Below are 23,877 nucleotides of genomic sequence, written 5' to 3'. Positions count from 1 at the left end.
TCAGTAGAAGCACAGGTTTTTGTTTCTCAGGTCATTTGTGTATGAAGATTCCAACAACTACAACCTTAGAAGGTAAGTTAGCCTTTTGATTATTTGTGGCCAGGGTGTGACAGATCTTAGGTTAATGGCTGGACTCATATTATAACATCTTGAGGGGCTGTATGGTTCAAGGGAATGACACCATATTGGAGTCTCCTCAAAGCTGGATATGATGTCAGATAACTGGAAGTGACGTCATCAAAGGAAGTGACCTCAGTAAAACCGGAAGTGGCATAATTGTAACTGGAAGAGACCACCCACATTAATAGTTGTAACGTCATGAGAGAGGAAGTGATGTCACATGACCAAGATGTGACGGCATAATACCAGAAGTGACGTCATAAAAATGCCAATGTAACGGTACTTTCAGAGGAAGAATCAAGTATTGTGCATTTCTGTTATTGTGTCTGTATGTATATTTCATTGCTGTCAGGTGTTCAGGGCTATCAGAAGCTACATCCCACATTTCCCTTTGGTTAATTCTGGCTATGATGAAATAAGAGAAGGGTATTCCAAGGAATCATCAAGCAATACTTATCACTATAATTCTAAGAATACAACCTCAATTGCATCAGTGGTCTTCCCACCCTTTTCCCCAATTTATCTGCATCTACGTGATGTTCTTTATTGGAAAGAAAGAAATGTCATTGTCCCGCCCAAGGCACGCTAGTGGCACTGGTAGTGGGATTAGGTTTTCCTAAAGGCCAATTGGGAATAGCTGACAGTGAATAGGACATCTGTTGAAAAAATATATGATTTTATAGTGTGATGACAGCGCTTTACCTAAGGTTAGACCTAAAACTATTTGTCTTTTGTGACTATCTGCCAATACTTCTGCAGCTTAAAACAACAAAAGGGTCCAGTGCATACCTAATCCCTTGCTTCTACAAATGTATGTAATTTCTTATTGTATTTTTATTAATCCCTACATATCATTAAATCATGTTTTGTTTCAAAAGATAGTAGATACACATCACTGCTAGAACTTCTAAATGACTCTCAAAGATGAAACGAAAACCTATTTGATCACGTGTGACTGTTGATTCCTATGTGAGTTTCACCCACTTCTCCTCAAGTCCAGTCTTCTGGGCTGTTAGGTGTAGAAGTTCTGACATGCAGATGTTGTCGATTAGACTCCATGGTCTGTTTGGACTAACCTACTGAAAACATGGCCAACATTCAGAGAACCCTAGCTCCTAAACTGTTTAAATATTGTTTTGCTAACCATATTTTAATATAATTTATGCTCAACTATGAGAACACTGTGTGAGTCCTGAAATGTGTTCCCTGAGCCCTTTGAACATGCACCTTGCTCTTTGACGACTCGGGTAGAGAAATGCATGTCCGGGGCAAGTATATAATTCATATAGGACCAACTCGATCACATCCGTCAATCACCTAGATATTACAAGCCCGTGTTGATGCCACCATATGAACAGACATAGACCTTATCAAGATAAGAGTTATGTCTTTTCTATCTGTTCGTTTCTTGAACAAAGAGTTACCAAAACACACAAACGTACAATGCACAGGATAACATAAAACACATATTTCACAGACTGAGAAACTATTAGTAAGTAAATATTTAGTTAATTTCATAATGTTTCTTCCATGTCGCCGTGGCAGAAGACTATTTCGGTGCAGACTTTGTGGGTTCGAATCCCGCTGGCAACATATTTTTCATGAAATTGTTCTATTATCAAGAGATCAAAAAGAAAAGCTCTGTCATTGCCAAATGGTGTTTTATATCTGACCTACTCTGTTGTATTTTTAGCAACTGAATGTTCAGAACTAACAGTACCAAAGAATGGCAAGAGCTTCCGCTGTACCAATGGAAAGACTTTTAAGAGCATTTGTTGGTTGACTTGTGATGAGGAGAATGGCTATGCACCGGTCAGGGGACAATGGACAATGTGTACCAAAGACAAAACATGGACAACACATGACATGATGTGTGAAGGTGAGACATTCATTACATTAAAATACAGATTTTTGATTCCCATAACTAGTTTCGACTTCGACTATTGTACCCACTCGCCAATCAGGTCTACCATATGTCTAGCATCTATAATAGTGTTTACGTGTGAGCAGAGGTTTGACTTTCCCATCTTCCAGAGGCAAGAGCGTCCACCAGCCTACATTTCAAAGTCTAGTGGAAACTTGTCTTTGATACAGGCTAGTGAACAGTCTTGCCTTGGGAAGATGGCATTTCCACTATTTGAGTGTGTTGAGACATCAATCAGGACCACACAGAAGTTTGACATCATGCCTTGATACACTCGTACATAACCATAGAACACACAACACATCTATACGTGAAATCTCTGACCACGCAAGTGATTTTTCCAATATGAAAACAGGTGGTTGTGACTGTGGGCCAGATCTGATGAATGAGTTTTATAGGGCAGAAGCTCATATCTACATCCCCAGTATAGAAGCAATGGCAACATGATGGAGCAGGTCATCTGCATCGCTTCTCTTTGAAAGACAAACACAATCTTTCCAGTTAGTTTCAACTCCACCTTCCATAGTTGTTCCCCATGATAAATAGTTTGATATGTGTTATGCCTTTGCTGTCCAAAAAGAAGGTGTTGCTTCGAGACTTCTTGGTTTACTTGGATTCTTGTTAGCTCTCTGGATAAAAGTTAGGGATCCTGGTCTGATCTCCTGCGTCGAGACTAGAAAGAAATTCTCCTGTTTGTGATTATATTTAGTTAACAAGCCATAAGAGATAGTGGCCGACGTAGAGTATGGTATCTCAGAGTCGAAGTCTGGACTGAAGCACACCAAAAGCACACATGAAAGCTGACTCAACTTACACAGATCAATACTAATAAATGTCCCATGTAGAGATACCAACAAGCCACTAACATATACCAGGCTCAATTTTTTCTGATATCCCTTTGTATTATAATATTGATGGTTTAAAAAGAAAGACAGCTATAGTACAGTTATGATTTGGGAATGACACAGGCCTTGTCGGACACCAGCCACCTTCAAATTCAAATTCACATTAAATGCATCAAGAAACTACACTGATTGTTTGTTATCAGTTTATAATATGCTTGAGCCATGACTCTTGGCCTGTGGAAACTGTAGACATGTTAAATGGTATCACTGTGGAAGGAAGAAGGTGGAGAAGAGCAACAGGGTTCATTTTGTTTGACTGTGGATATGAAACGTTCCAAGGATTTATCATTCCAGTAGCTAGAGACCGATATAATTCATTGGGATATTCGTGTTTCCTGCTAAGAAACTATCGATAATTAATACGGACGCGCTATCATGATTGACACTAATGACAAAACGAAGTTACCAAGGATACTTTAGGTCAAGGTGTGTGTGGGGGGGGGGGTTTGTGTGTGTGTGTGTGTGGGGGGGGGGGGGGGGGGGGGGGAGGGGGGGGGCGGGAAATTTCAACAGCGACATGAACTCGGTCCATCATGATGTAAGTGGAAAAGTTGGCACCGTTTGATCTTGGTTTAAATATCAGTCAAGAAGAAGAGTGAAAAGACTTCTTCTTACCTTCAAGAATTGGTCACCTTGCCAACACAAATGGCATACATCAAATGTAAGTTGATTTAAATATCGGCCCAGAAGAAGAGGGAAAAGACTGTTCACACCTTCAAAGTAACATGCTCAGCCTTGGGAAGTCCTAGATATGTTGATCATTGCTGAATATATTTCTTCAGTGCTTATTTCCATCATGGTCATGAGCATACATTGAATAAAACTGTATTTTGTTCTACCTTGGTTGGTTAGTTACCCTCTGATCTGGAAGACTCGGACCACTTGTGTGTCATTCATTTTGCGCCTATTGAGAACTATATCATTGTGTATGCAAACTGTCAGAGAGAATTCCAGTTTAGCAAGTGTTTGTGAATGACTAAATGTATAATCTTTCATCATTATGTCACATTTGCCAGTTGAAAAGTGTTACTTCAGTTTCCATGATGCTTTCATAAATAATATCCCTTGTGATCATGGATAACATGATAACTTCTAGATATTCTGCCTTAAAGATAATATGTACCAACTTAGATTAATGTGTTTTCTTGCAAACTGATACAATTGTTTTCATGCAGATACTCAACCGCCACAAATCAACAATTGTCCTGCGACAACAATCCTGAAGACAGCTGACCCAAATGCTCCAACTACTCATGTTATTTGGCCAGACATTACTGTGTCTGACAACTCGAAGGAAACCATCCCTTTAAGAAGTTCATCTGCAATAAAAAATGGTGGATCATTTTCTGTGGGAACACACATAGTTAGTTTCACAGCAACAGACTCGTCTAACAACAAAGCCGATCCATGTTTCTTCCTCGTCAAAGTACAGTGTAAGTAACTGTCAGCAAACAATACTTGTCAATAATTTTTTAATTTGAAGTTTACACGATATACGGCTTTTCCATTGGACGAGAGAGCGGTCACATGACCGCGAAATTGACGTTCATAAGTGTATGAACGACACCATTTGACGTTCATACGTTTTTCACGAGACCGTGTTCTTGAAATGACGTAAACACTGACGGACTACTTCCACATTCCTGGGGAAACCCCTGGGAATTCCCTAGCACGAAAGCACACATAAGTGTTCTTTCTGATCATTTAGAACCCTTATTCTTGGTCTCAGCGTTTCAGTATACATTGAGAAATGTCAGAGAGCGTGACTGCATTTATTGTTCACGAATATCTTCGCTGTGGCCTATCCCAATGAACAAACGATGAAATGCACAACTAAACTATCGTAGTGACGACTCGATCCGTGCCCATGCTGACATTGACCGTCTCCAGCAATCTATGAATTTACCTTGGTGTCTGTTTGACGCATCTTTATTCACCCTTCAATGATCGGCCAGTTGATCAATGATGACTAACACATGTAACCGCCACACGTTCATTAACAACTTCGGAAATCTCTCCCGTCACGTTTATCGTGTCGGCCATTTTGACGTCTTGTACTTGATGCAAATGTATTACGACGCGCTGTGACTGACTTACTGAGGTAGTTCTTACCAGACCTGTCTTATCTAATGTGGATATGATTTGAACACACGTACTGCGTAAGATGTTTCTGAAGAGCAAGTTGTGCATCCATACGCCCATGTCATGATGTCACCTCTCTTTTTGAGGAACTATTTTACTCCGCGATATAGCTGGTTGTTGTATGGCTGTCAGTGTAAACATGAAGTCACACGTACAAAATAAAATTGTGTTTAGATCTTGGCCTACATCCTTTGAGGTAAGAAATTGTGATACAAATTTTCGCAAGCTCCGACGTTCATACAGTTTGGCCCTCACTCTATGAAGGTTCATACTCCAATGAACTCACACAAAGTGAAGGTCAATTCCTAATTAACCACAAGAGGGGCGGTGAGGCAGCCTATTGGTTAAAGCGTTCGCTCTTCACGCAGAAGACCCATGTTTGATTCTTCACATGGGTACATTGGGTACCCTTTGTGGTGTCTCCCACCGTGATATTGCTGGAATATTGCTAAAAGCGGTGTAAAACATTATTCACTCACTCATTAACCACAAGAACAAGATTTGCAGCAACAACTCCGGGTGTGCTGTTTAAAGTATGACCTGATGTCTGTTTAAATTAAGATCATGTTCGATGGTCCATCATAGGGCTCTGATTTGTAGAATAGAATTGACTCAAACACCTGTTTATCAAATCTGACCCGACTTGAATACAGGATTTTGATAGTAATATGCAGCAAATTCAATATTTTTTCCTTTACTTTCATCATCATCTGAGTCAAAATGCATCAAGACACTGTACCATTTCTCCTTGATGGAGACCTGTTAAGATCTGAGTTAGAATGGGTTTTCATGAACCCTTGCTTGTCGTAAGAGGCAACTTATGGTATTGGGTGGTCAGGCTTTATGACTTCATTGATCATGACATCTTATCCCAATTGCGTGGATCGATGCTTATATAATATCAATCACTGGATTGTCTGGTCAAGAGTTGATTATCTTCAGATATATAGCTGGAATATATCTGAGTGCGGCGTTAAACAACAAACAAACAAATCTCTTCCCTGAAACCGTCTGGACACAAATAGTCGACATCACACATGCACAAAATGGCGGCATGTTGGAAAGATACTCTCCTACCCAGAGTTCCATGCAGTCAGAATAGTACCTCTGCCATAAGCCAGTGCCATGTGACGATTCGTCACATCTTACATAGTCCATTCAAGATATGACATATAGTTTTCATCTGTTTCATTTTTGACGAGTCTATACATTAAGAAAAACATAAGTCATAGAATGGTTACAGTCCGTTTGGCTCCAAATGAGAATGATGAATTGCCAAATAACTCAAAATCGGGAATTGTCTATTAAATGTCAATACGGTACACAGTACAGGGTGAGTGAGTGAGTGAGTTGGCTTTAACGCCGCTTTAAACAGTATTCCAGTTATATATGTGTCAGCTTAATGTTGGAGGAAAGCCCAAAGTAATGCAGGCCTTAGACGTTTACCACTTTGGTGAAACCCACGAGCACGGATATGGTGCTGACAAACCTAGAAACATAATCAGAGCGAAGCGGGATTCGAACCCACAATCATAGGTTTCTGGGACTCAACTCTGCACAGCGAATCGCGGCGCCTTAGACGACTGGGCCACCCGTGCCCCCACACAGTAACTAATATACTGTACCAAACAATATCTGCTAATTTTTATTTTTATTCCCATCACATGAATTAGTTGTTTAGGAAACTATCATGTTTTATGTATACAAGTTGACATCTTGAGTGAGTGAGTGAGTTGGGTTTTACGCCGCTTTTAACAGTATTCCAGTTATATCACGGCGTGTCAGCTTAATGTGGGAGGAAAGCCCGAAGTGATGCAGGTCTCAGACGTTTACCACTTCGGTGAAACCCACGAGCACGGGTATGGTGCTGACAAACCTAGAAACATAATCGGGGCGAACCGGGATTCGAACCCACAATCATAGGTTTCTGGCGTGCCCAAGGGACGCAACTCTGCACAGAAAATCGCGGCGCCTTAGACGACTGGGCCACCCGTGCCCCCTCACAGTAACTAATATACTGTACCAAACAATATCTGCTAATTTTTATTTTTATTCCCATCACATGAATTAGTTGTTTAGGAAACTATCATGTTTTATGTATACAAGTTGACATCTTGAATGGAAGGGGTACAACAGTAGGAGGAACAGTGCAAACACGCACTGCATGTCCTACACAACAGTACAGGGCATAACAGCATAAGAGGGATCATCTCCTGATACTTTTCATCTCAATCTGACTCGCTCATGTCACAACCCCCGTCGTCGGAACTGCTTGTGTCACTGCTGATGGTCGCAACTATAGGTGTGACTGTTACTTACCGTATTGACATTTAATACACTAGTACCGATTTTGAGTTATTTTGCACTTCATCGTTCTCATTTAGAGCCAAATGAACTGTGATGTTGTAAAGTCAAAATGGTTCACGATGTTTTTAATGGGAAAGTTACCAGGCATTCGGGGGAAAGTTGGGAAAGGTCCTACAGTTCAAACACCCTTCCAGTTAGAATTATCTTCTAATTGCCTTCTTGTTCTATATAGGACCATTAGGAAAGAAATTTGACAACTAGAAACCACTGCTTTGAATTTTATCATTTGAATCGATTTCATTTGGCATGACGTGATGCTGAATTAACATGCTAGTAAACATTTTGTCTAAATATCAGTAGTGTCAAATCTTCAGGTTCATTGATGTGTAATACTGTTTGATTAATCTTTCATTTATAGCTGTCACGTGTGATCCTCCAAGGTTTGATGATGAGTACATGGATACGCCAGGCTGCCTTAACTTTCGTGAGGGGGCCTCATGCAAACTGGAATGTGACATGGCTATAAAATTGGTAGGAGAGAAATACATCACTTGCAAGAAGGAGGCAAACGGAATCAGAGGTCAATGGGTGTATGGCACATACGATAACCCAAGTAGCGAAAAGTCTTCTTGCAAAGGTAAGAGGCATTTGCCATAAAAGTGTATTCACTCTTTGGACTCTTTGGTTTGCGCGAGGCATGATGATATTTAAAATTGAATAGAATACAATTTACCTTTTACTCATGTATATTTCAAACTCAGCTGCAATTCATACATCCTTGAATTCCCCATACATGTCAGAATCTAATGACAAAAGAAAGTGTCAAGAAGACATCAAATGAAATAAATTAGATCTTACAATGAACGCTGTGCACAGCAAAATGCACATTTGAAATGTAAATTTAAAAAACCCCTTCAATTTCCCTTTTAATTGGCTTTCTAAGATGCTGAATTTAAGATTAACCTTATGTTTTATTGGAGCTGGGTTTAAATTCAAATATTTTATGACCTGTGACGTAGTATTTAAAAATCCAAATAGGGGTTATTGAAGGGCTGTTCCACTTGGTTGCCTTACCTGTATGTTAAAAACATATTTAAATTTTAAACATAATACATAAACACCAAAAAGTGTTGTTTATTATTTAAATACATCTTATTTCATTATCTGTTCAATGTGTGATTTTCCATAATCCCATGCAGCAATATGTAGGAGTTATATATTTTATATTAATTTGCTTCAAGCTCGAAACTTTCCACAAGCGCATTATGGGTCTGGGCTAACACATGTCAACTTAGTGTAGTTGGTAATTGTGAGTTGAGGTATATCTGTTGTACAAGTTGCAGCTTGGCTGCCCCCACTAATGTTTGCAGACTGTAGCAACTGCAAGCCATGAAATAGTGGGCTTACGGAGCTGGTTGCGCTGCATGATATCGTCAGTGACGTGAATCAACGGCCTGGGGGAGATATTGTGTTGCCATGGGACGAACATGGCGTTGGAAGAGCAACGTTTTGTTTTAACTGTTTTATATTGGTAAATGCCGTACGCCGAGTAGCAGGCGTGCATGTGGTTATGAAACTTTTCAAGGAATGCTCATTGCTTTGTCCAGAGAGACAAACGTGGGCACCAACGTGGGAGAACACAGTCGGCGCCTTTAATCTTTTAGCGAGGCATCCTAGAATGTATAACGTTATATAATTATAAGAATAAAAATCCATTTGATATATGTTGATGTCATTCGGATGTTGGGCAGTATTTTGTTTACAAACAGTGTCCATAAAGCTGTAAAATACAAAAACAAAACAACCTACGCATACAGTACTTCTATCAGCGTACGATAGAAAGTGGAGACAGTTTGATGTAAGACATCACTTTGTGTCTTTTCTCAAACTTGTTTAATTATGCAGTTACATCTACACCATCAGATAGGAAATGTAATATTATACATCTCTGCATTATTTTATAATCGAAGGTAGATCCGGTGCCGCGCGTTCACTTTTCAGATATTATGAAAATGTGCGTCAGAAATCCACGTGGTTAAAATTATTTTTTTTTAATTTTAAAAATTAATTATTATTACTCAACTGTTGATGGGTATATTGGGCATCTTATAGTTGAAATCAATAAACTTTAAATTTATAACGTTTCAAACATTTTAGGGGTATACTGGCAAATTCATCTCTTACCCCAGTTTTCATTAAACGAATTTATTTTTACACAAATTTACACAGCCACAGATTTCTTTTTACAAACTGTTACAGGAATGAGTGATTAAGGACATGATACTATTTAACAACAGTTCTTTCAGGTTTCAATAGCATAAAAAAACTCAGTATACTTTCTTTTGCCCCTCAGTTTAGTTTTGATTAAATACCCTTCCCAGTAAAAGTGACACCATGCAGACACACTGCCAGTGTTTCAACTGAACTATATGACAATGGTATGTCGTTTTGCAGACCATTTTGTATAGAATGATTGTAATGCTATAATCTGCTATCGACAATGTCAGAGGTCATACTCGGTAATTGCTATATTTGTTACGTGTTTTCGAGGTTTTAAGGTTTGTGTCTTGAAAGTAGGAAACACTTGCTTTTCTAGTCAGAAATGATTCTGTCATCTTCCTGAGGCAAGGGAGTTAACAGACTATAAAGGGTTATATTTTGGCTGGACTAACGTGTCTATGCATCGTCCAATCGAGAAATCAATATCTGGTTTGTAAACTACCATGTAGATTGTCGATTGCAGGATGTTCAAAGGATGTGTACTGCCAACTCTGCGTCAACAGATATTTTACAAATCTTTTCATGTTTTAATCAAGGTGCTCACGTGATTTGATGCACTTCGGGGATAAGACCAATTTTACCACAATATAGATTTTGATTATCGATAAGATAATCTTAACTGGGAGCTGCCATTTTGTTTGAAGGATGTGCAAGTGAGAGGTGGAATCTGATTGGTCAGTAGGAGCACATAGAAGGGACATAGTAATATCAACTGGTGACGCTACGATCGAGCCAAGAAATTCCAGCCTAGTTCGGCAAGGGTGGAAATTGGCCTATGTAGTCCCTTGCCTCGGGAACATGTTATTCAGTAGACTAGACAACAATGGGAGGAAGAACACAGACACAGAAGATATATTTACAATTACTGAGCTGGTCCTTCGGCCAACTGAGATATGACTCAAATACTAAGAATAAATTAAAATCACTTGGGTTACGTAATATCTTGCATGATTGGTGGAAAAATCAAATTATATATAGTAAACTACGGTTATAACAAACTCAAAGGGACCACTAATCTAATTCCTTATAACCGTTGTTCGTTGTAAGGATATATACAACATATACACAGCAAATGTCTGTGACAAAAAACATTTAGTTATATCCGCAAGTTTGTTATAAGCGTGTTCGTTATAAACGTGGTTTACCGTACTATATTTTAACAACATGTTCCAATAAAAGTAACTGCATTCAATCTTATTTTGTGTGAAATAGTAAGAGTATTGTTTTTTTTATCAAATCCATATTGACACAGGTGGATGTAATTATTTCCTTGGACTGCATGGTCTGAAAAACATTTTCAATTATTGGTCCTGCATTACAACCTGTTTATTTTTTCAGTTCACAGCTGCCCAGAACTACCTGCTCCAAACAATGGGGCCATGGCCTGTGACACTTGGACACTGGGTAGCCAATGTCAGCTACAGTGTAATGACGAATATGACATTCCGGACTCTGTCTCCCTACAGAAGCTGTATCTGTGTACACTTGATACAGGCATATGGAGTAATAGTATTGTACCCAACTGTACATGTAAGTGTTAGTTACTCATCCTTAGTTTCTATTATTGTGTTAGGTGCCATGTAGTCAAGTGACACAAGGTCTTACATTTCTGAAACCATTTTCAAATAAGTTAGTATCAGGTGTACAGTTTCATGGGCTCCGTTTGTTCATTTGTCAAAAGTGTGGCCAATTACCAGCATCTCCATCTCGGTTGTCAAGTAATTCCAGAGGCGAGGTATCCACCGTGTAAAAACCAGTAGGCAACAGCAACATATATCACACATATATACTCTTTTTTATGCCACATATGTCATGGAATAGTGGATCTTAATTCATATCATATTGATAGTTTGTCAGTTCTGGAAAATGTATTACTTGATTACTATAAAAAATCAACAAAGTAAATAGATAGCCTTGTTTCTTAACTTGATATACATAACGTATGTGTTCATCCAAGCATTCATGCTTCGTTAAAGCTCATCAGGACAGAAGGTCCTCGTAAAGTTATACCCACGTTTTCTGAGGTGTGTCAGTCAATATTCCTACAGTTTTCTCCGTAGAACCTCCGATGCAGTGAGGAAATGTGGGTATAACTGTCTTAATCAGCTTCATGCGAGTAAATACAATATAAACTGTTCTATATTGCACTAATACGTCATGAAGAAAATCGAATATTGCCTCAAGCGTCAGTAAAATCTTCATTGTTGGAACGCACTGAAGAGAGGATATTTTGAGTGGGAAGAGTTTTGTTTTCGTTTAGAGGGGTTGTTCGTGTGTTTGTCTCTTGTCAGAAGTGGAACTCAACATAATTATATGTGGTCATACCCCATTTGTCAGATACCCCAGCTGTTGATGGTTTTACTACCGTCTCGGCAAATAATGTTATTTCCACGAGATTATATGATCATTATCTACAAGTATGGAGAAACAAAATAGAAAATTCTTCAAAATTTACTTCATATAAGCTATTCAAATTTATATTTTAAACCATATCCTAAATTTTTGGATTACACATAGAATACCAATATCTCATTTTTTAACTTCAAATCATCAACTTTCAATTGAATAAGGCAGATGGAACAAAATACCATTAACAAATAAACTACGTCCATTATGGGATACAAGAAACATCGGTGATGATTTTCATTACATTCCTGTTTTTTAAAGAACAGAGAAATATTTGTATCCCATTATATAATCGTAAACATCCCAAAATTCCGAATTTTGTCTTGCTATTTTCCACTTAATTAAGTAACTCTTGTGATGTTATTATACAAAAAAAAATAGATAACATGCTAACAAATATCTTGTTTAAACTATTATTTGTTATGTTGCAAAACTGCCTGTCCTTTGAATGACATCGCATCTGGAGTGGAAATGGCTAGTCAACACATACAAGATTTATGTTGTGGTAATGGACCAAACCTTATAGACTTAATCTTCTGTATAATCAAGATCAAATAAATAAATTACATTTGATGTTAATGGATAAATTAATTGATCTACTTAGATACAATAGGCTTATATATTGTTTTACTTTGAACATTGAATTTGCCACATTACTGTTGTATATATGATAGCTACGCAATAAATCGCAACGAAGCGTATATTTCAGGATAAAACATTTCTCTATTATGACATCATTGCTGGAGGATCGAACTTGTGCTCGCAACTTGATGACGTTGTAAATTGGACGACATTATTTTTTAGAGGGCAATGTCTGGTGAGTTGTTTTCTGTAGATGTAGCTGGGCAGTGTTGATGAACGCAATGACCGAACGATCGCACCAAAAAGTGATAAAAGATGTAGATAATCGATGTGAAAATTGTGAGAATACCGAACCTATACCCTTTGTAAATTAAATGGAGTTGTCCAACATTGCCGAAATTGAAATGTTTCAAGGGAGTCATCATTATTTAAAAAACGGAAAAAATGTTTTAAAGCTTGTACAATTTATTGACAACCTTAAAAAGACTGTACAAAATGATGATATCTCATATAAGAAATAAATGACTTGTTGTCGTTGTTTATTGTGCAATAAGACACTGCAGGGAGATAAACAACTCCCACTCGCTTATTTCTTGAATACTACAAACACCCACTCTGTTACACTCTAGCACATGCCTCTATATCTGATTTGCTTCAGTTTTCCTGCATGGATTTCACTCATCAGGTCTGTGCATAGAAATGGCAGGATTTACCTTGGCCCTAAAGTCAACAAAACAGCAGACTAGTGTGTTTAAATTTGTTATAAGTTGAATATAATTTAAATGTCATTTATTTGCTTTGTACTTAATCATCTGTAAAATTGTTATATTTCAGACCGTGAAGAAAGTGAAGGGTATCGTATGGAAGAAATATACTACTTCACTGGAAGATGTGATGTCATGAAGGAGGAAATCCGGAACAACTACCTGAATGCTATGAAAACAATAAATGCTTGCTTAGAGAAATATTGTCATATTGACAATGTCAAGGTCAAATGTGGGGATGAAGTTGATGATGACATTTTGGACTTTCGCCGAAAACGTGCAACACGCAGTGGTAGACGTCTTAGTCAGAGAAAAAAAACACCTAGAGGAAAAACTAATTACATTTCTTTTAAAATTGTCCTCCGATCTCAAGTGTTGTCAAAATCTTTTTCTGAAAACAAGAGACTCTATTCTTCAAAATTGAAGTCCATTGCAGTAGCAATAGCAAAATCAAGTTTTCATGCTGGTGGGCGGCTTATCAAGGCCTCAAAAGTTCGAGTGAGAGATGTAATTCCTGTTTGTAAACCAGGACATAAAATTGGATTCTTCTACAAAGATTCATGTGGTGAGTATCGGTACTTACAAAATGTGTTAGATCATGGTACATGTAGCAATTGTTAATCAACCCTCCTAGAGAGTCACAGAAGTCTTCAAAATGAGTAAGCTCATATTTGACTGCCATTGCTGCTACCACAGTTGGAAAACAATGCGCTTTTTACAGATATTAGCGACATCATACCTGCTCTACTTCCTACATATCCCTGGGGAATATGTCTGATATATGATTGTGTAACGCTGGTTCCGTAGGGTCATATATTTAAATATAAGAGCCGTCTGAATCTGTGTCTATATGTGTTCAAAACAAAGGAAAACACCATGGTCAAGTTCTCACATTTTTTATTTGTAGTGAGACATACAATATACTGTCGCTGTGCAGTCCATGCTCCCTCCACACCAATCAGGTCACAGAACGTAGTTTTTATTCCTGGGTAAAATGGGCACCCTTCAATATACCACCTTTTTTCATTAACAGCTGGGGGTTGTTACAATATTGTGGCTTCTCTACTGCTCCGGCCATACATATACAATAATGAACCAATATTCACACATTTTAATAGGAGCTAACTGTAGTTGTCAATCACATTGACAATCATTTTATTACAGTTCAGCAAGGCATTATCACTTTAAAATTGACAAGACATGGTCATTTAAACGTCCAAATCTTAACAGAAATAAATATTCTCAAAGATAAGACTTAATTTATTGGGACTTTTGGGATTATTTTAGGACAAGTAATACTTCTTAGGGGTTCGAATACCCCTATTTTACTCAATTAAGGCAGCTTTCATTTTGGCAACCCATGTCTATATTTATGGATATATATTCCTTGATACTTTCACTGAAAATACCGTAATGTTTGGTATCTTCATGATGTCACTTCCGGTCCAAGACATCACTTCCGGTTGTGATGTCACTTCCATTTCTATAAGTGATTTCCCTCCAGTTCGATTGACATCACTTCCGGTTGCTTTGACGTTACATACAGTGTTAACGTTGTCTAATCTGTCGTTACTTTCGTAAAACCCAATATAAAAGGTCAACTTTTGATTCCAATAGCAGGATTTCTTTCATGTTCAGTGAGCTCTTTAGGATCAAACAGAAAAATAAGACTTTTTATGGTCAGAAGATTTACTGATTCAAAGTCCTGGAACTTTGTCATAGAGACACTGATTCTATTCATAGACAACCTGACTAGAATATAAAAGTTGTCGTCAATTGAGGGTAGTTGCGAAAGCAGAGAGCCATGTGTCATATAAGTTGACCGCTTAATAGATCACTTTATCATCCGTTTAGTGCATTGGAGATTGTTATTTGCATGACAAATACAAAGCAGCCACTGCATAGGCTTGGGTGTAGGGTAGTCGAGGTTTGCTCAACAGTTAGCCGAAGATTTGGGAGCCGATGGATAGACATGGATCATGCTGCTCCTCAACAGACAATCCTCATGTTTCTGACGTGTCTGGGATAACTGACTCTGTATTTATAAATTTTCCTGACCCCTGGAATCCACAGCATTTTGAGCGAGAGTATGGATCATGATCAGACAGATTGGTAAGTCGACTGATCGGAGACGCAGCCTGCTGTTGTATGATCCATGGTCCTGAGCTGAAAACTTAGCCTATTGTAAGCTCCTAAACATCTGGGAATATCCTGTTGACTGTGATTGAGACCGACTTTTCTGTTTACATACCAGAGAAATATGTTCCATTCATCCACAAACCCAGCAACCCTCCTTCTTTTGTTTGCTCCATGTCCACTTTGTTTACAATATCCGCACCTCTACTGAGTAGTACTTTCTGATTGTGCAGGCTTAACCTGCAAAGTCCTGAGTTCTGACAACTTGGTTTTAAGGCGGTTGATCTCCGAATGTAAAGATGCTTTCTTCTCCTTGTCTGCCTATACATCTGACCCCTGAGCACTATGACTTGGAAACCAACAGACCCATATATCAACTTCCTTTATTTTCCATTGAATAGTTCAATGGCCTTCCACTCCCAACAGGAAACATCTTCCAGGCTTTCAAATTTCTGATGCCTTAACTTGAACCTCAACTCCTTCTTTTCACTTTTCACCTTTCCTCCACTCTGTTACCACTAAAGGTATCTGGTAACATCACACTATCTCCTAACATTGTCCTATCACTAGTCAATGGGTATTGACGACTCTGGCCAAAACTACATGAATTTGAACTAACCGAGCCTAACTGACCACCCACATGATGAAAGTTTTATCTTGCTTTTCCCAACTAGGTTCTAGTCATGACTGAGAAAACTTTTGATTCAATCAAATTTGCATTACTGGACTTTGACAGGCATCTATTGGGGCCATAAGGACAATTATGTCAAGTTCAAGTGAGCTCATGTCATGGCACATTGTCAGTCATCCTTCTTGTGAGTGAGGTTCAACACATTCTATTTATGCAATATTTTAAATTTTGACCTTGTTTTGCATTTTGGCTCTATTTGTTGACATTTTAAAGGTTAGTTTCGTATCAAGGTGAGCTACATTGCCATAGCAGAGTGACTTTGATTGTCGGAAACAATGCCCAACACTCTTACTCAGTATTTTTCCAAAATATTTTGAGATTTTCATACCTAAAAGGTCTTATGCAATGCGCCTCTTCAAGTTAGAGTTAAATCCATCAATGTTCCAAATGGCAGAGTTTCAGATTTGTTCAATGTGTCATGATGGGTCATCACTGGAGATAGTAAAAATATGTGTTATTGTTTTTGCAAGTGTTTAAGAGGTCGCCTTCTGCCGAAGCAATTTCGGCTGACCTGTCCCTCTTTTGGATTCCCGTGTGTTTGTTGGCTACACATATATTTTGTGAGTTTGGTATTTGCATAATTTCGGTTTTTGCATTGAAATGATTCATATTTTCTTATATTAATATAATTTCATTTTTATCCCTGGTGCTCTGTTTATATACGTTCGGGTAGCTGTCCATCCCTTAGAAATAGAGTTAGTTTGGCCTTCGCTAATGCATCTCTTGGCTTCAGGAGATATATGGCAGATAGCGGATCTAACTGCAATTCTTGTTTTAACTGAGCCGGGCAGGGGCATGATCTTGACATTCTAGTAACACGTGAGCAATGGATTCAGCCTGATTACAAGATGAACAAACCTTGTCTTAGTGCTTTTTTGTGACCGAGTCTGAGGCATGAGATGGCAATTTCAATTTTCCTTTTGGCTTTTGTCGGATCTTGGGTTGAATTTTGTATAGCCATCTGCCGATCTTACTTGAGTCTCATGAACTTGCCATCTTTCTGCTATAGAGGCTTTGATTTTGCTTTTTATCTCTAGTTTACTAAAGGGAATAGGCTGTATATCCGCTTTGTCTAGAGCTAGCTTCGCCAGTGAGTCTGCTTTTTCATTTCCATAAATATATATGTGAGAGGGATCCAACACAGGTCCACCTGTTCCCCGTGGTCCGACAGTTTTGTATATTCGTATAGAATATTCTTGACTGTGTTTGTCCTGGACTTTCTTTTTTAGTTCCTGAGAACGTGAATCTGTCCTGAAAACAGCCAGGGACATTTAGTGCGGCTTGACTATAAGTCATGTTGGCATTTGTTTTGGCAGTTTTTCTGGTGACCAGAGTGAAGGGATTCCCTTCATTTGGATTGGGCTGACCCTTTAGAGAACTGGGCTGGTTCTCTTGAGAGTTCGGCGGACTCTCAGCAATTTAATTTGTGGATATATGTTCGCCATCTCCATTTCCAAGTTCATATTTGTCAGTCAGAGGGGCCTGGGTGTAAATTCTCACACACTGTATTTATCTGAACTTGTATATGGGCCGATGGCCTTTGATACAATAAACGTCCTTGACTTTGACTTTTGACCGTGCAGTTTAAGCTGGTGAGCAAACCGGGACCTGTGACACAACTGGAAAAAAATGTGGTCTCCTGTTTGTAATAGATACTGTAAATCTTTGACCTAATGCGTCGCCAAATTAACACAACTGCTGATCCCTAGCCAAAAATGCTACTCAATATCAAAAGTCATATAGGAGACATAAATGCGAAGTTTTTATCAATGCGAACAAAGACCACATTTTTAACATTTAATTCATGCTTGTGTTAATTTCAAGATTAACAGTATATAGCTTTCTTTTCTGATGACTGAGTCTATTCAGTGGTAAGTCATTATCATTTAGATTAATACAACCACTCTCTCATTCAGTACCTTGTCCAAAGGGATCCTACTACAATTCTACCAGAGACGAGTGCATGGCATGCACCTATGGACAATATCAGGAACTTCAGGGTCAAGTCACATGTTCAATGTGTCCAGAAGGACAGACCACATTAACTCTCGCTAATCAAGACAAATCATCTTGCAAAGGTAGGTGTGATAAGACACACACAGATGTTCTGATTCCCAAAATATTGTTTATATAAGAAAAGAACAACTCCCACTTGTCCTTAATTTCTTGCATAAGATATCAACATTTTGAAAATTGTTTTTAAGGATGTCAATAAAATGTGTAAGCTTCAAAAACATTTACTCACCACGATGACTTCCTGAATACAATACAATCTCGGCAATGTGGGACAGGTCAAATTTATGTACGGGGGGAGGTGGGGGAGGATTAGTTTGGTATTATCACAATTTTCACGTCAATTATGTGCAGAACTTCATCTATGGGGAGCAATTCACTGGACCCTTCCCTATCAAAATTAGCGTCATCCAGTTTACAAAGGGCATTAAGTTGCGAGCACATGTTCAAATTTCCAGAAATGACATCATGACAGGACAATGTTTCATTGTGAAATATACCATGCTTTATTGTTCATTGTTCTTTGCAATTTATATAAAAGGAAGGGAGCATCCAAGGTTGAATAAATCGGATGAATATGTAGGTCTTATGTTTTACATGTTGGTAATGAGTGGATCAAAACAATGACGGATTTGACAAAACATCATAATCGTGGGTTTATCTCCTAGAAAGTGGGGTCAAACAGATAATCAAAGTCAACAATTACACGTGTGTCCAAAAGAAATGCGTACACGAACCACAAACTGGAAATTAAGAGTCACTTAACTCGAGGAGATGAAACAGGATTAAAGATTGCAAAATTTGGTCCACCTACTATGTGTATGAATGTTTTACCTTTCTTGTACTATCGTTTCAGATATGTGCGTGGCTGGCACGTACTCTAAGGATGGTGTAGTTCCTTGTACTCAGTGCCCACGTGGTACCTATCAAGATCGCCATAATATGTTGGAGTGTTTTATATGTCCCCCTGGCAAAACAACATTGAATGAAGGTGCTTCTTCATCATCACTCTGCATTGGTGAGACATACTTAACAGGATCAATATATGCAATCATTGTATTATTATTTGAGACATACTGCTTTGTACAAATCTCTGTCATTGCAATGTTTTTGTCTTTTAGGCTGGTTTCTGAATTAGTTTTCCTAAAACACTGTCTGAAGCCTTTTTTTCATGTAAATTGTCACTTTAGTATTGCTGCAGGGTCATTTCCCTCAGGGAGACGCATATAAGAACAAAGATTATAGTGGGTTTAAGGTCTAGGGAGTGGGAGCATTGAGTGGACGTTACAAACATTATTAAGCGTAAGTGTAACACCGCCTACTATGAAATAGGCAAAAATCTGTAGGTACCGATTTCTGGGTTATCCTGTGTTTCAATTGGGAATCAACATGTAAGAAAATGACATTTAGCTTAACGGGAAGAGATATCATTCAAACCAAGCGAGTATAATGTATTTCTCGAGGTTGACTTTCTGTTTTAGAATTGTACTGCATAGGGTATGTCTTTTCCCAACCAGAAATGATATCATTAGACTGGAATGAAAAGTGATTAGAGCAGAAATGCTTTAAGGCTCTTCATCATGTCATCTGGAGGCAAGATACTTTTACCTAACAATGTGAATGTTGGTACCAGTTTTGGTGTCTGGAATATGTGCTCACAAAATTTCAGCTTTATGAAAAATGTTAGTTTGCCCATTACTCAGCCTTTTTGGCCTGGATCATTATGAAATTTCTTATGCAGTAAGTATGCTACATGCGAAATATCACCAAATAACTGATTGTTAAAAGAAATTCCTCTGAAACCTCTGATGGTGCCGAGATATAATGTTTCTGATCCTAGGAATTATTTCTGTAAAATCGGTTCACAGAATTCCTCATACATGCTTCATACATGTAATTCGGCCTTCTGCATAGTTACGTATAATTTAATGAACATGCTGTGAGGATGGCTCTTTAAAAGAAACATCTGTTATTTCTTTTGCTTTGCCATCTTCGACCTTGTATGACTTTTCTGTTGATAAAACTTCAAGGGAGCTACATGACCTTGTGGATTTAAGTTTTTAAATTGGTAAGTCAATGCAGTGAAGATATCACCTATATATTGACACCATTGTGAAATATGAAACTTCTCATTTAAATATTGTCTTAATTGTTACTCCACTTATGTATAAAATATATCTTTTCAGCCTATGATATCCTGTTTCAAGGACCTGTTACAATTCCAGTAGAAGGCAGCGTTCCATCCTCCATTTGTGACTTTACAATTGCTCTGTGGATTAAAGTTGAAGACCCAGACTATGGTGGTATAAAATTCCAGATCTACAGTCCTATAACAAAAACTGGGATTGAAGTGTCCATCTCTTCAGACATCAAAGTGATCCTGAGAAACAGGTACATTCTTTTAGTGTCTATGGTTTGTATCCAATTTCATCAAACAACTTTCTTATTCACCTACTCAGCATGAAAATACCAGTGTGTAGGACACCAAACTAATTAAAATCATATCTTAGTTCTTGCTACCACTGAACAAAGATCTGGGAACATTGCATTACGGGTCATGTCAGAATTACCTTTCATCCGACTTATCAGAGCGTCGCTTACTAGATTGTAAAAGTGACAGTTGGAATTTGTTTTTTAATCATGTAACTTCGAAAACTTTAACACAGGGTTTCCGAACAACAGTAACGGGCTTTATGACTAAATCCACACAATCTAGGACATCTTTTCGCCCTTCCTGAATGTTCTTTTGTTCAGTTTCAAATGTTTAAATGAGAATTTGTTGAAATATGTTTCAGGGCGTAGTCAGCAGTTTGAAACTAGTGCCGTAAAACACGAGAAAGCTGCTTTCTGATTGGCAAATGTTGATTTGTTGTCAGTCATTCCATTGGTTGGTCAAAGTTTGCGTAAGATCGATTTGATGGGACCCGTAATGGGATGTCCTCAGACTTTTTTAGCGGTAACGAGAACGAAGATCTGGTTGTAATAAGATTGGAATGACACTGTTTAATTCCGCAAAAAGCTTTTCTGTGCATTGCAAAAGAAGAAGTCATAATAAGGCAAAGTACTATTACAGTTTACTGACAAAACTGAAGAAAGATGGGAGATGTGACATTAATGGTATCTCCCCTTTTGTCAGACCCACCACTTGTCATACAGCTTATAATCCCATAGGTCATGGTTGAGTGGAGTACTAATCCATCGGCTGATAATTTTCCAATGCAATAAAGGTAAGGTGAGGTGAGGTGAGGTGAGGTGAGGTGAGGTGAGGTGAGGTGAGGTGAGGTGAGGTTGAAAATGGGTTTAACATTGCGTCCAAGATTGTTGCACTTATACAGCGACGTGTGTTTGTGTGTCTGGCTGCTAGTACAAGTCGGACTGATGCCGATTTTATAGTGCTAGCCCACAGATATACCATGCCGCAGTTTAACATAAATACCCCACTCAGACACAGTATACTTACTCTGAACAGACTAGTCCTTGTTTTAGACCCTTAATGCCAGGCACCAGGAAGGGTAAGTACAAGTACAATCTTTTAATGTCCTTTGGTATGAAATGTCCGGGGATCGAACCACCTACCTTCTGCTCTCTTGGAGGAGTTTGACTGGCAACTATGGGTCAGACTTTAAGATCAAGAAGGTTGTTAATAGAAACGACATCTTCCTTTAATATCTGCACGAATAGTCCTGCTCTTATATATCTTGGGGAGGCCATAAAATAACTGTATTCAGTTTTAGAGTCTTAGATAGTCACTTTCAGCTTCACTGATTTCAAGATCATCTTTATCCAACGGCACTTTCATTTTACGTTTTACCCGTTTTTCTTTATTTTCACAAGACGGGAAGTGATTCGTTATCTTCTAGCATGAAAATTATTTTGTCCTTATGAAGCCCTGTTTGTCCCTTCTTTTATGATAATATCAGAGTAATCAATATTTTTTTATCAATATAATGTTTTACCTATTTAGATACATTCTGTCGAATCATAGCATAGCTTCAACAGAGACAACTAAATATTTTTGTCTTCCAGTTTTAGTGGTAACTCTAAATTTGTGGCTCACCAAGCTCCCTGAACAGTGTTCCTTGGTTCTTTTACAGTCATCACGATCTTCATTATCCGCAAAATAGTTAGCCAGTCAGACTTTTCTTCTCAAATCTTTCAGGCCCTTCGTCTGTACTGCTAGTTTAATCCATACATCTTGGGACTTCTGCACTTTATCCCACTACATGTATTGTTTTGTGGTCTGAATTTCAGATGGAACAGAGCATGCTGATGAATTTGCCATTGTTCATAGATTCAACTAGTATGATTTTCATCATTAATAAATTTTCATAAATAAATGTTGAAAACGGAAGAAAGATATAAATTATATTCGCCTTCCTTAAATTCAAAAGGAGAAAGCACCAACATTTACAGGATTATTCTTGGTACTTTTGTGACATCATGAGCCATTATTACATGGCCTGAAAGATACTCTTTCAGAGCCCAGGGTACTAGTTGATCAGTAAATGAAATTCAAAACCCCCAAAGACTTGACTTCACTCTCCTTATATGACTTGTACTTTTCTTATGTTCTATGTTATTGTCACCCTCAGATATGAACTAATTGTGGAGGACATCATGGACGACACCTGGACTCATGTTGCTGTGGTATGGTCCAGACAGAGACTCACTGTGTATGTCAGAGGGAAGGCTGTGGCAGAAAGCCATCATAAAAGTGCACCCAGGTGTCCTTCGCCAACAACATCAGTTATGTCAATAGCTATCAGGGATCATGCATGTGAGTCGCTTTCCATTTGACTTGTACATAGGGTCCAGTGGTATAGGATGTCAGGTATTGAAAAAAAGAAATGATTTAGTTTTGTTAATATAAGGTATTTGAATATGGCATTTCTACAAAGGGGAGATAGTATTAGTAGCACAATTAATTATGGATAGTTGACAGTGAAGAAGATTTATATTGTGGGATGAAAGCCAAAATACAGGATTTATGACGTTGATGTAACAGAGATAGTATTCTTTGAATTATTAACAATAATAACTATTGTTTGATATCACTGAATACAAGTAAGCTTTTGTATCTGTAGTACCTTAAAGTTCAAGTTAGCATATGTCATGGTGAGCATTGTCTGTCCTTCGTTAGTGTTACTTTTTCCATGTTTCCTCTGAAAACACGAGTCTGTTACTATTGACTTTAACATATATTTTTTTTTAGAATAGATGGTAGACTATTGAATAGCAGTCGCAATTGAAAAAGTCAAAATGACAGAGCAGGAAACAAAGTAGACAAGTAGATTCACGTTGCTATTTTGTAACATATTGTAATGTAAGATTATTATTAAATTAATCATTATATATCACTGAATGATATCACATTCAGTAATATTAGCAGATATACTCACACGCAAAAGAAACGCAAGTGGTTTTAAGCAAATAGGTAACAAACACGGATATAAAACATTCGTCACCACTCGCCCCTTTCCGTAACCTGCAAGAAGACTCGTCCCTTTATCGATGAATGTTATGTGCGAAAATACGACAAACCAATCAGAATGCAGGCATGATTTCAAGTTCTTCGTCAAAGAATCCCCCAGAAATAGGTTTTTATTT

General features: G+C 38.1%; 1 protein-coding gene across 1 annotated transcript in view; it reads left to right on the top strand.

The window, feature by feature from the left end:
* LOC139463783 (uncharacterized) overlaps nt 1-23,877 on the top strand; it is an 83,472-nt gene that overhangs the window by 23,581 nt on the left and 36,014 nt on the right. Inside the window, exons 7-15 of the mRNA XM_071245092.1 lie at nt 1,814-1,999; nt 4,125-4,382; nt 7,817-8,035; nt 11,017-11,208; nt 13,501-13,995; nt 18,174-18,335; nt 19,127-19,288; nt 20,457-20,661; nt 22,863-23,047. Of these exons, the coding sequence (XP_071101193.1) occupies nt 1,814-1,999; nt 4,125-4,382; nt 7,817-8,035; nt 11,017-11,208; nt 13,501-13,995; nt 18,174-18,335; nt 19,127-19,288; nt 20,457-20,661; nt 22,863-23,047 (2,064 nt within the window). The remainder of the gene's footprint in view (nt 1-1,813; nt 2,000-4,124; nt 4,383-7,816; nt 8,036-11,016; nt 11,209-13,500; nt 13,996-18,173; nt 18,336-19,126; nt 19,289-20,456; nt 20,662-22,862; nt 23,048-23,877) is intronic.

Source organism: Haliotis cracherodii, unplaced genomic scaffold, assembly GCF_022045235.1.
Source record: "Haliotis cracherodii isolate W230 unplaced genomic scaffold, xgHalCrac1.p SCAF_16, whole genome shotgun sequence".
NCBI lineage: Eukaryota > Metazoa > Mollusca > Gastropoda > Lepetellida > Haliotidae > Haliotis > Haliotis cracherodii.
Note: the sequence above shows the minus strand (reverse complement) of the source record. Positions and strands in the feature narration are given on the sequence as shown.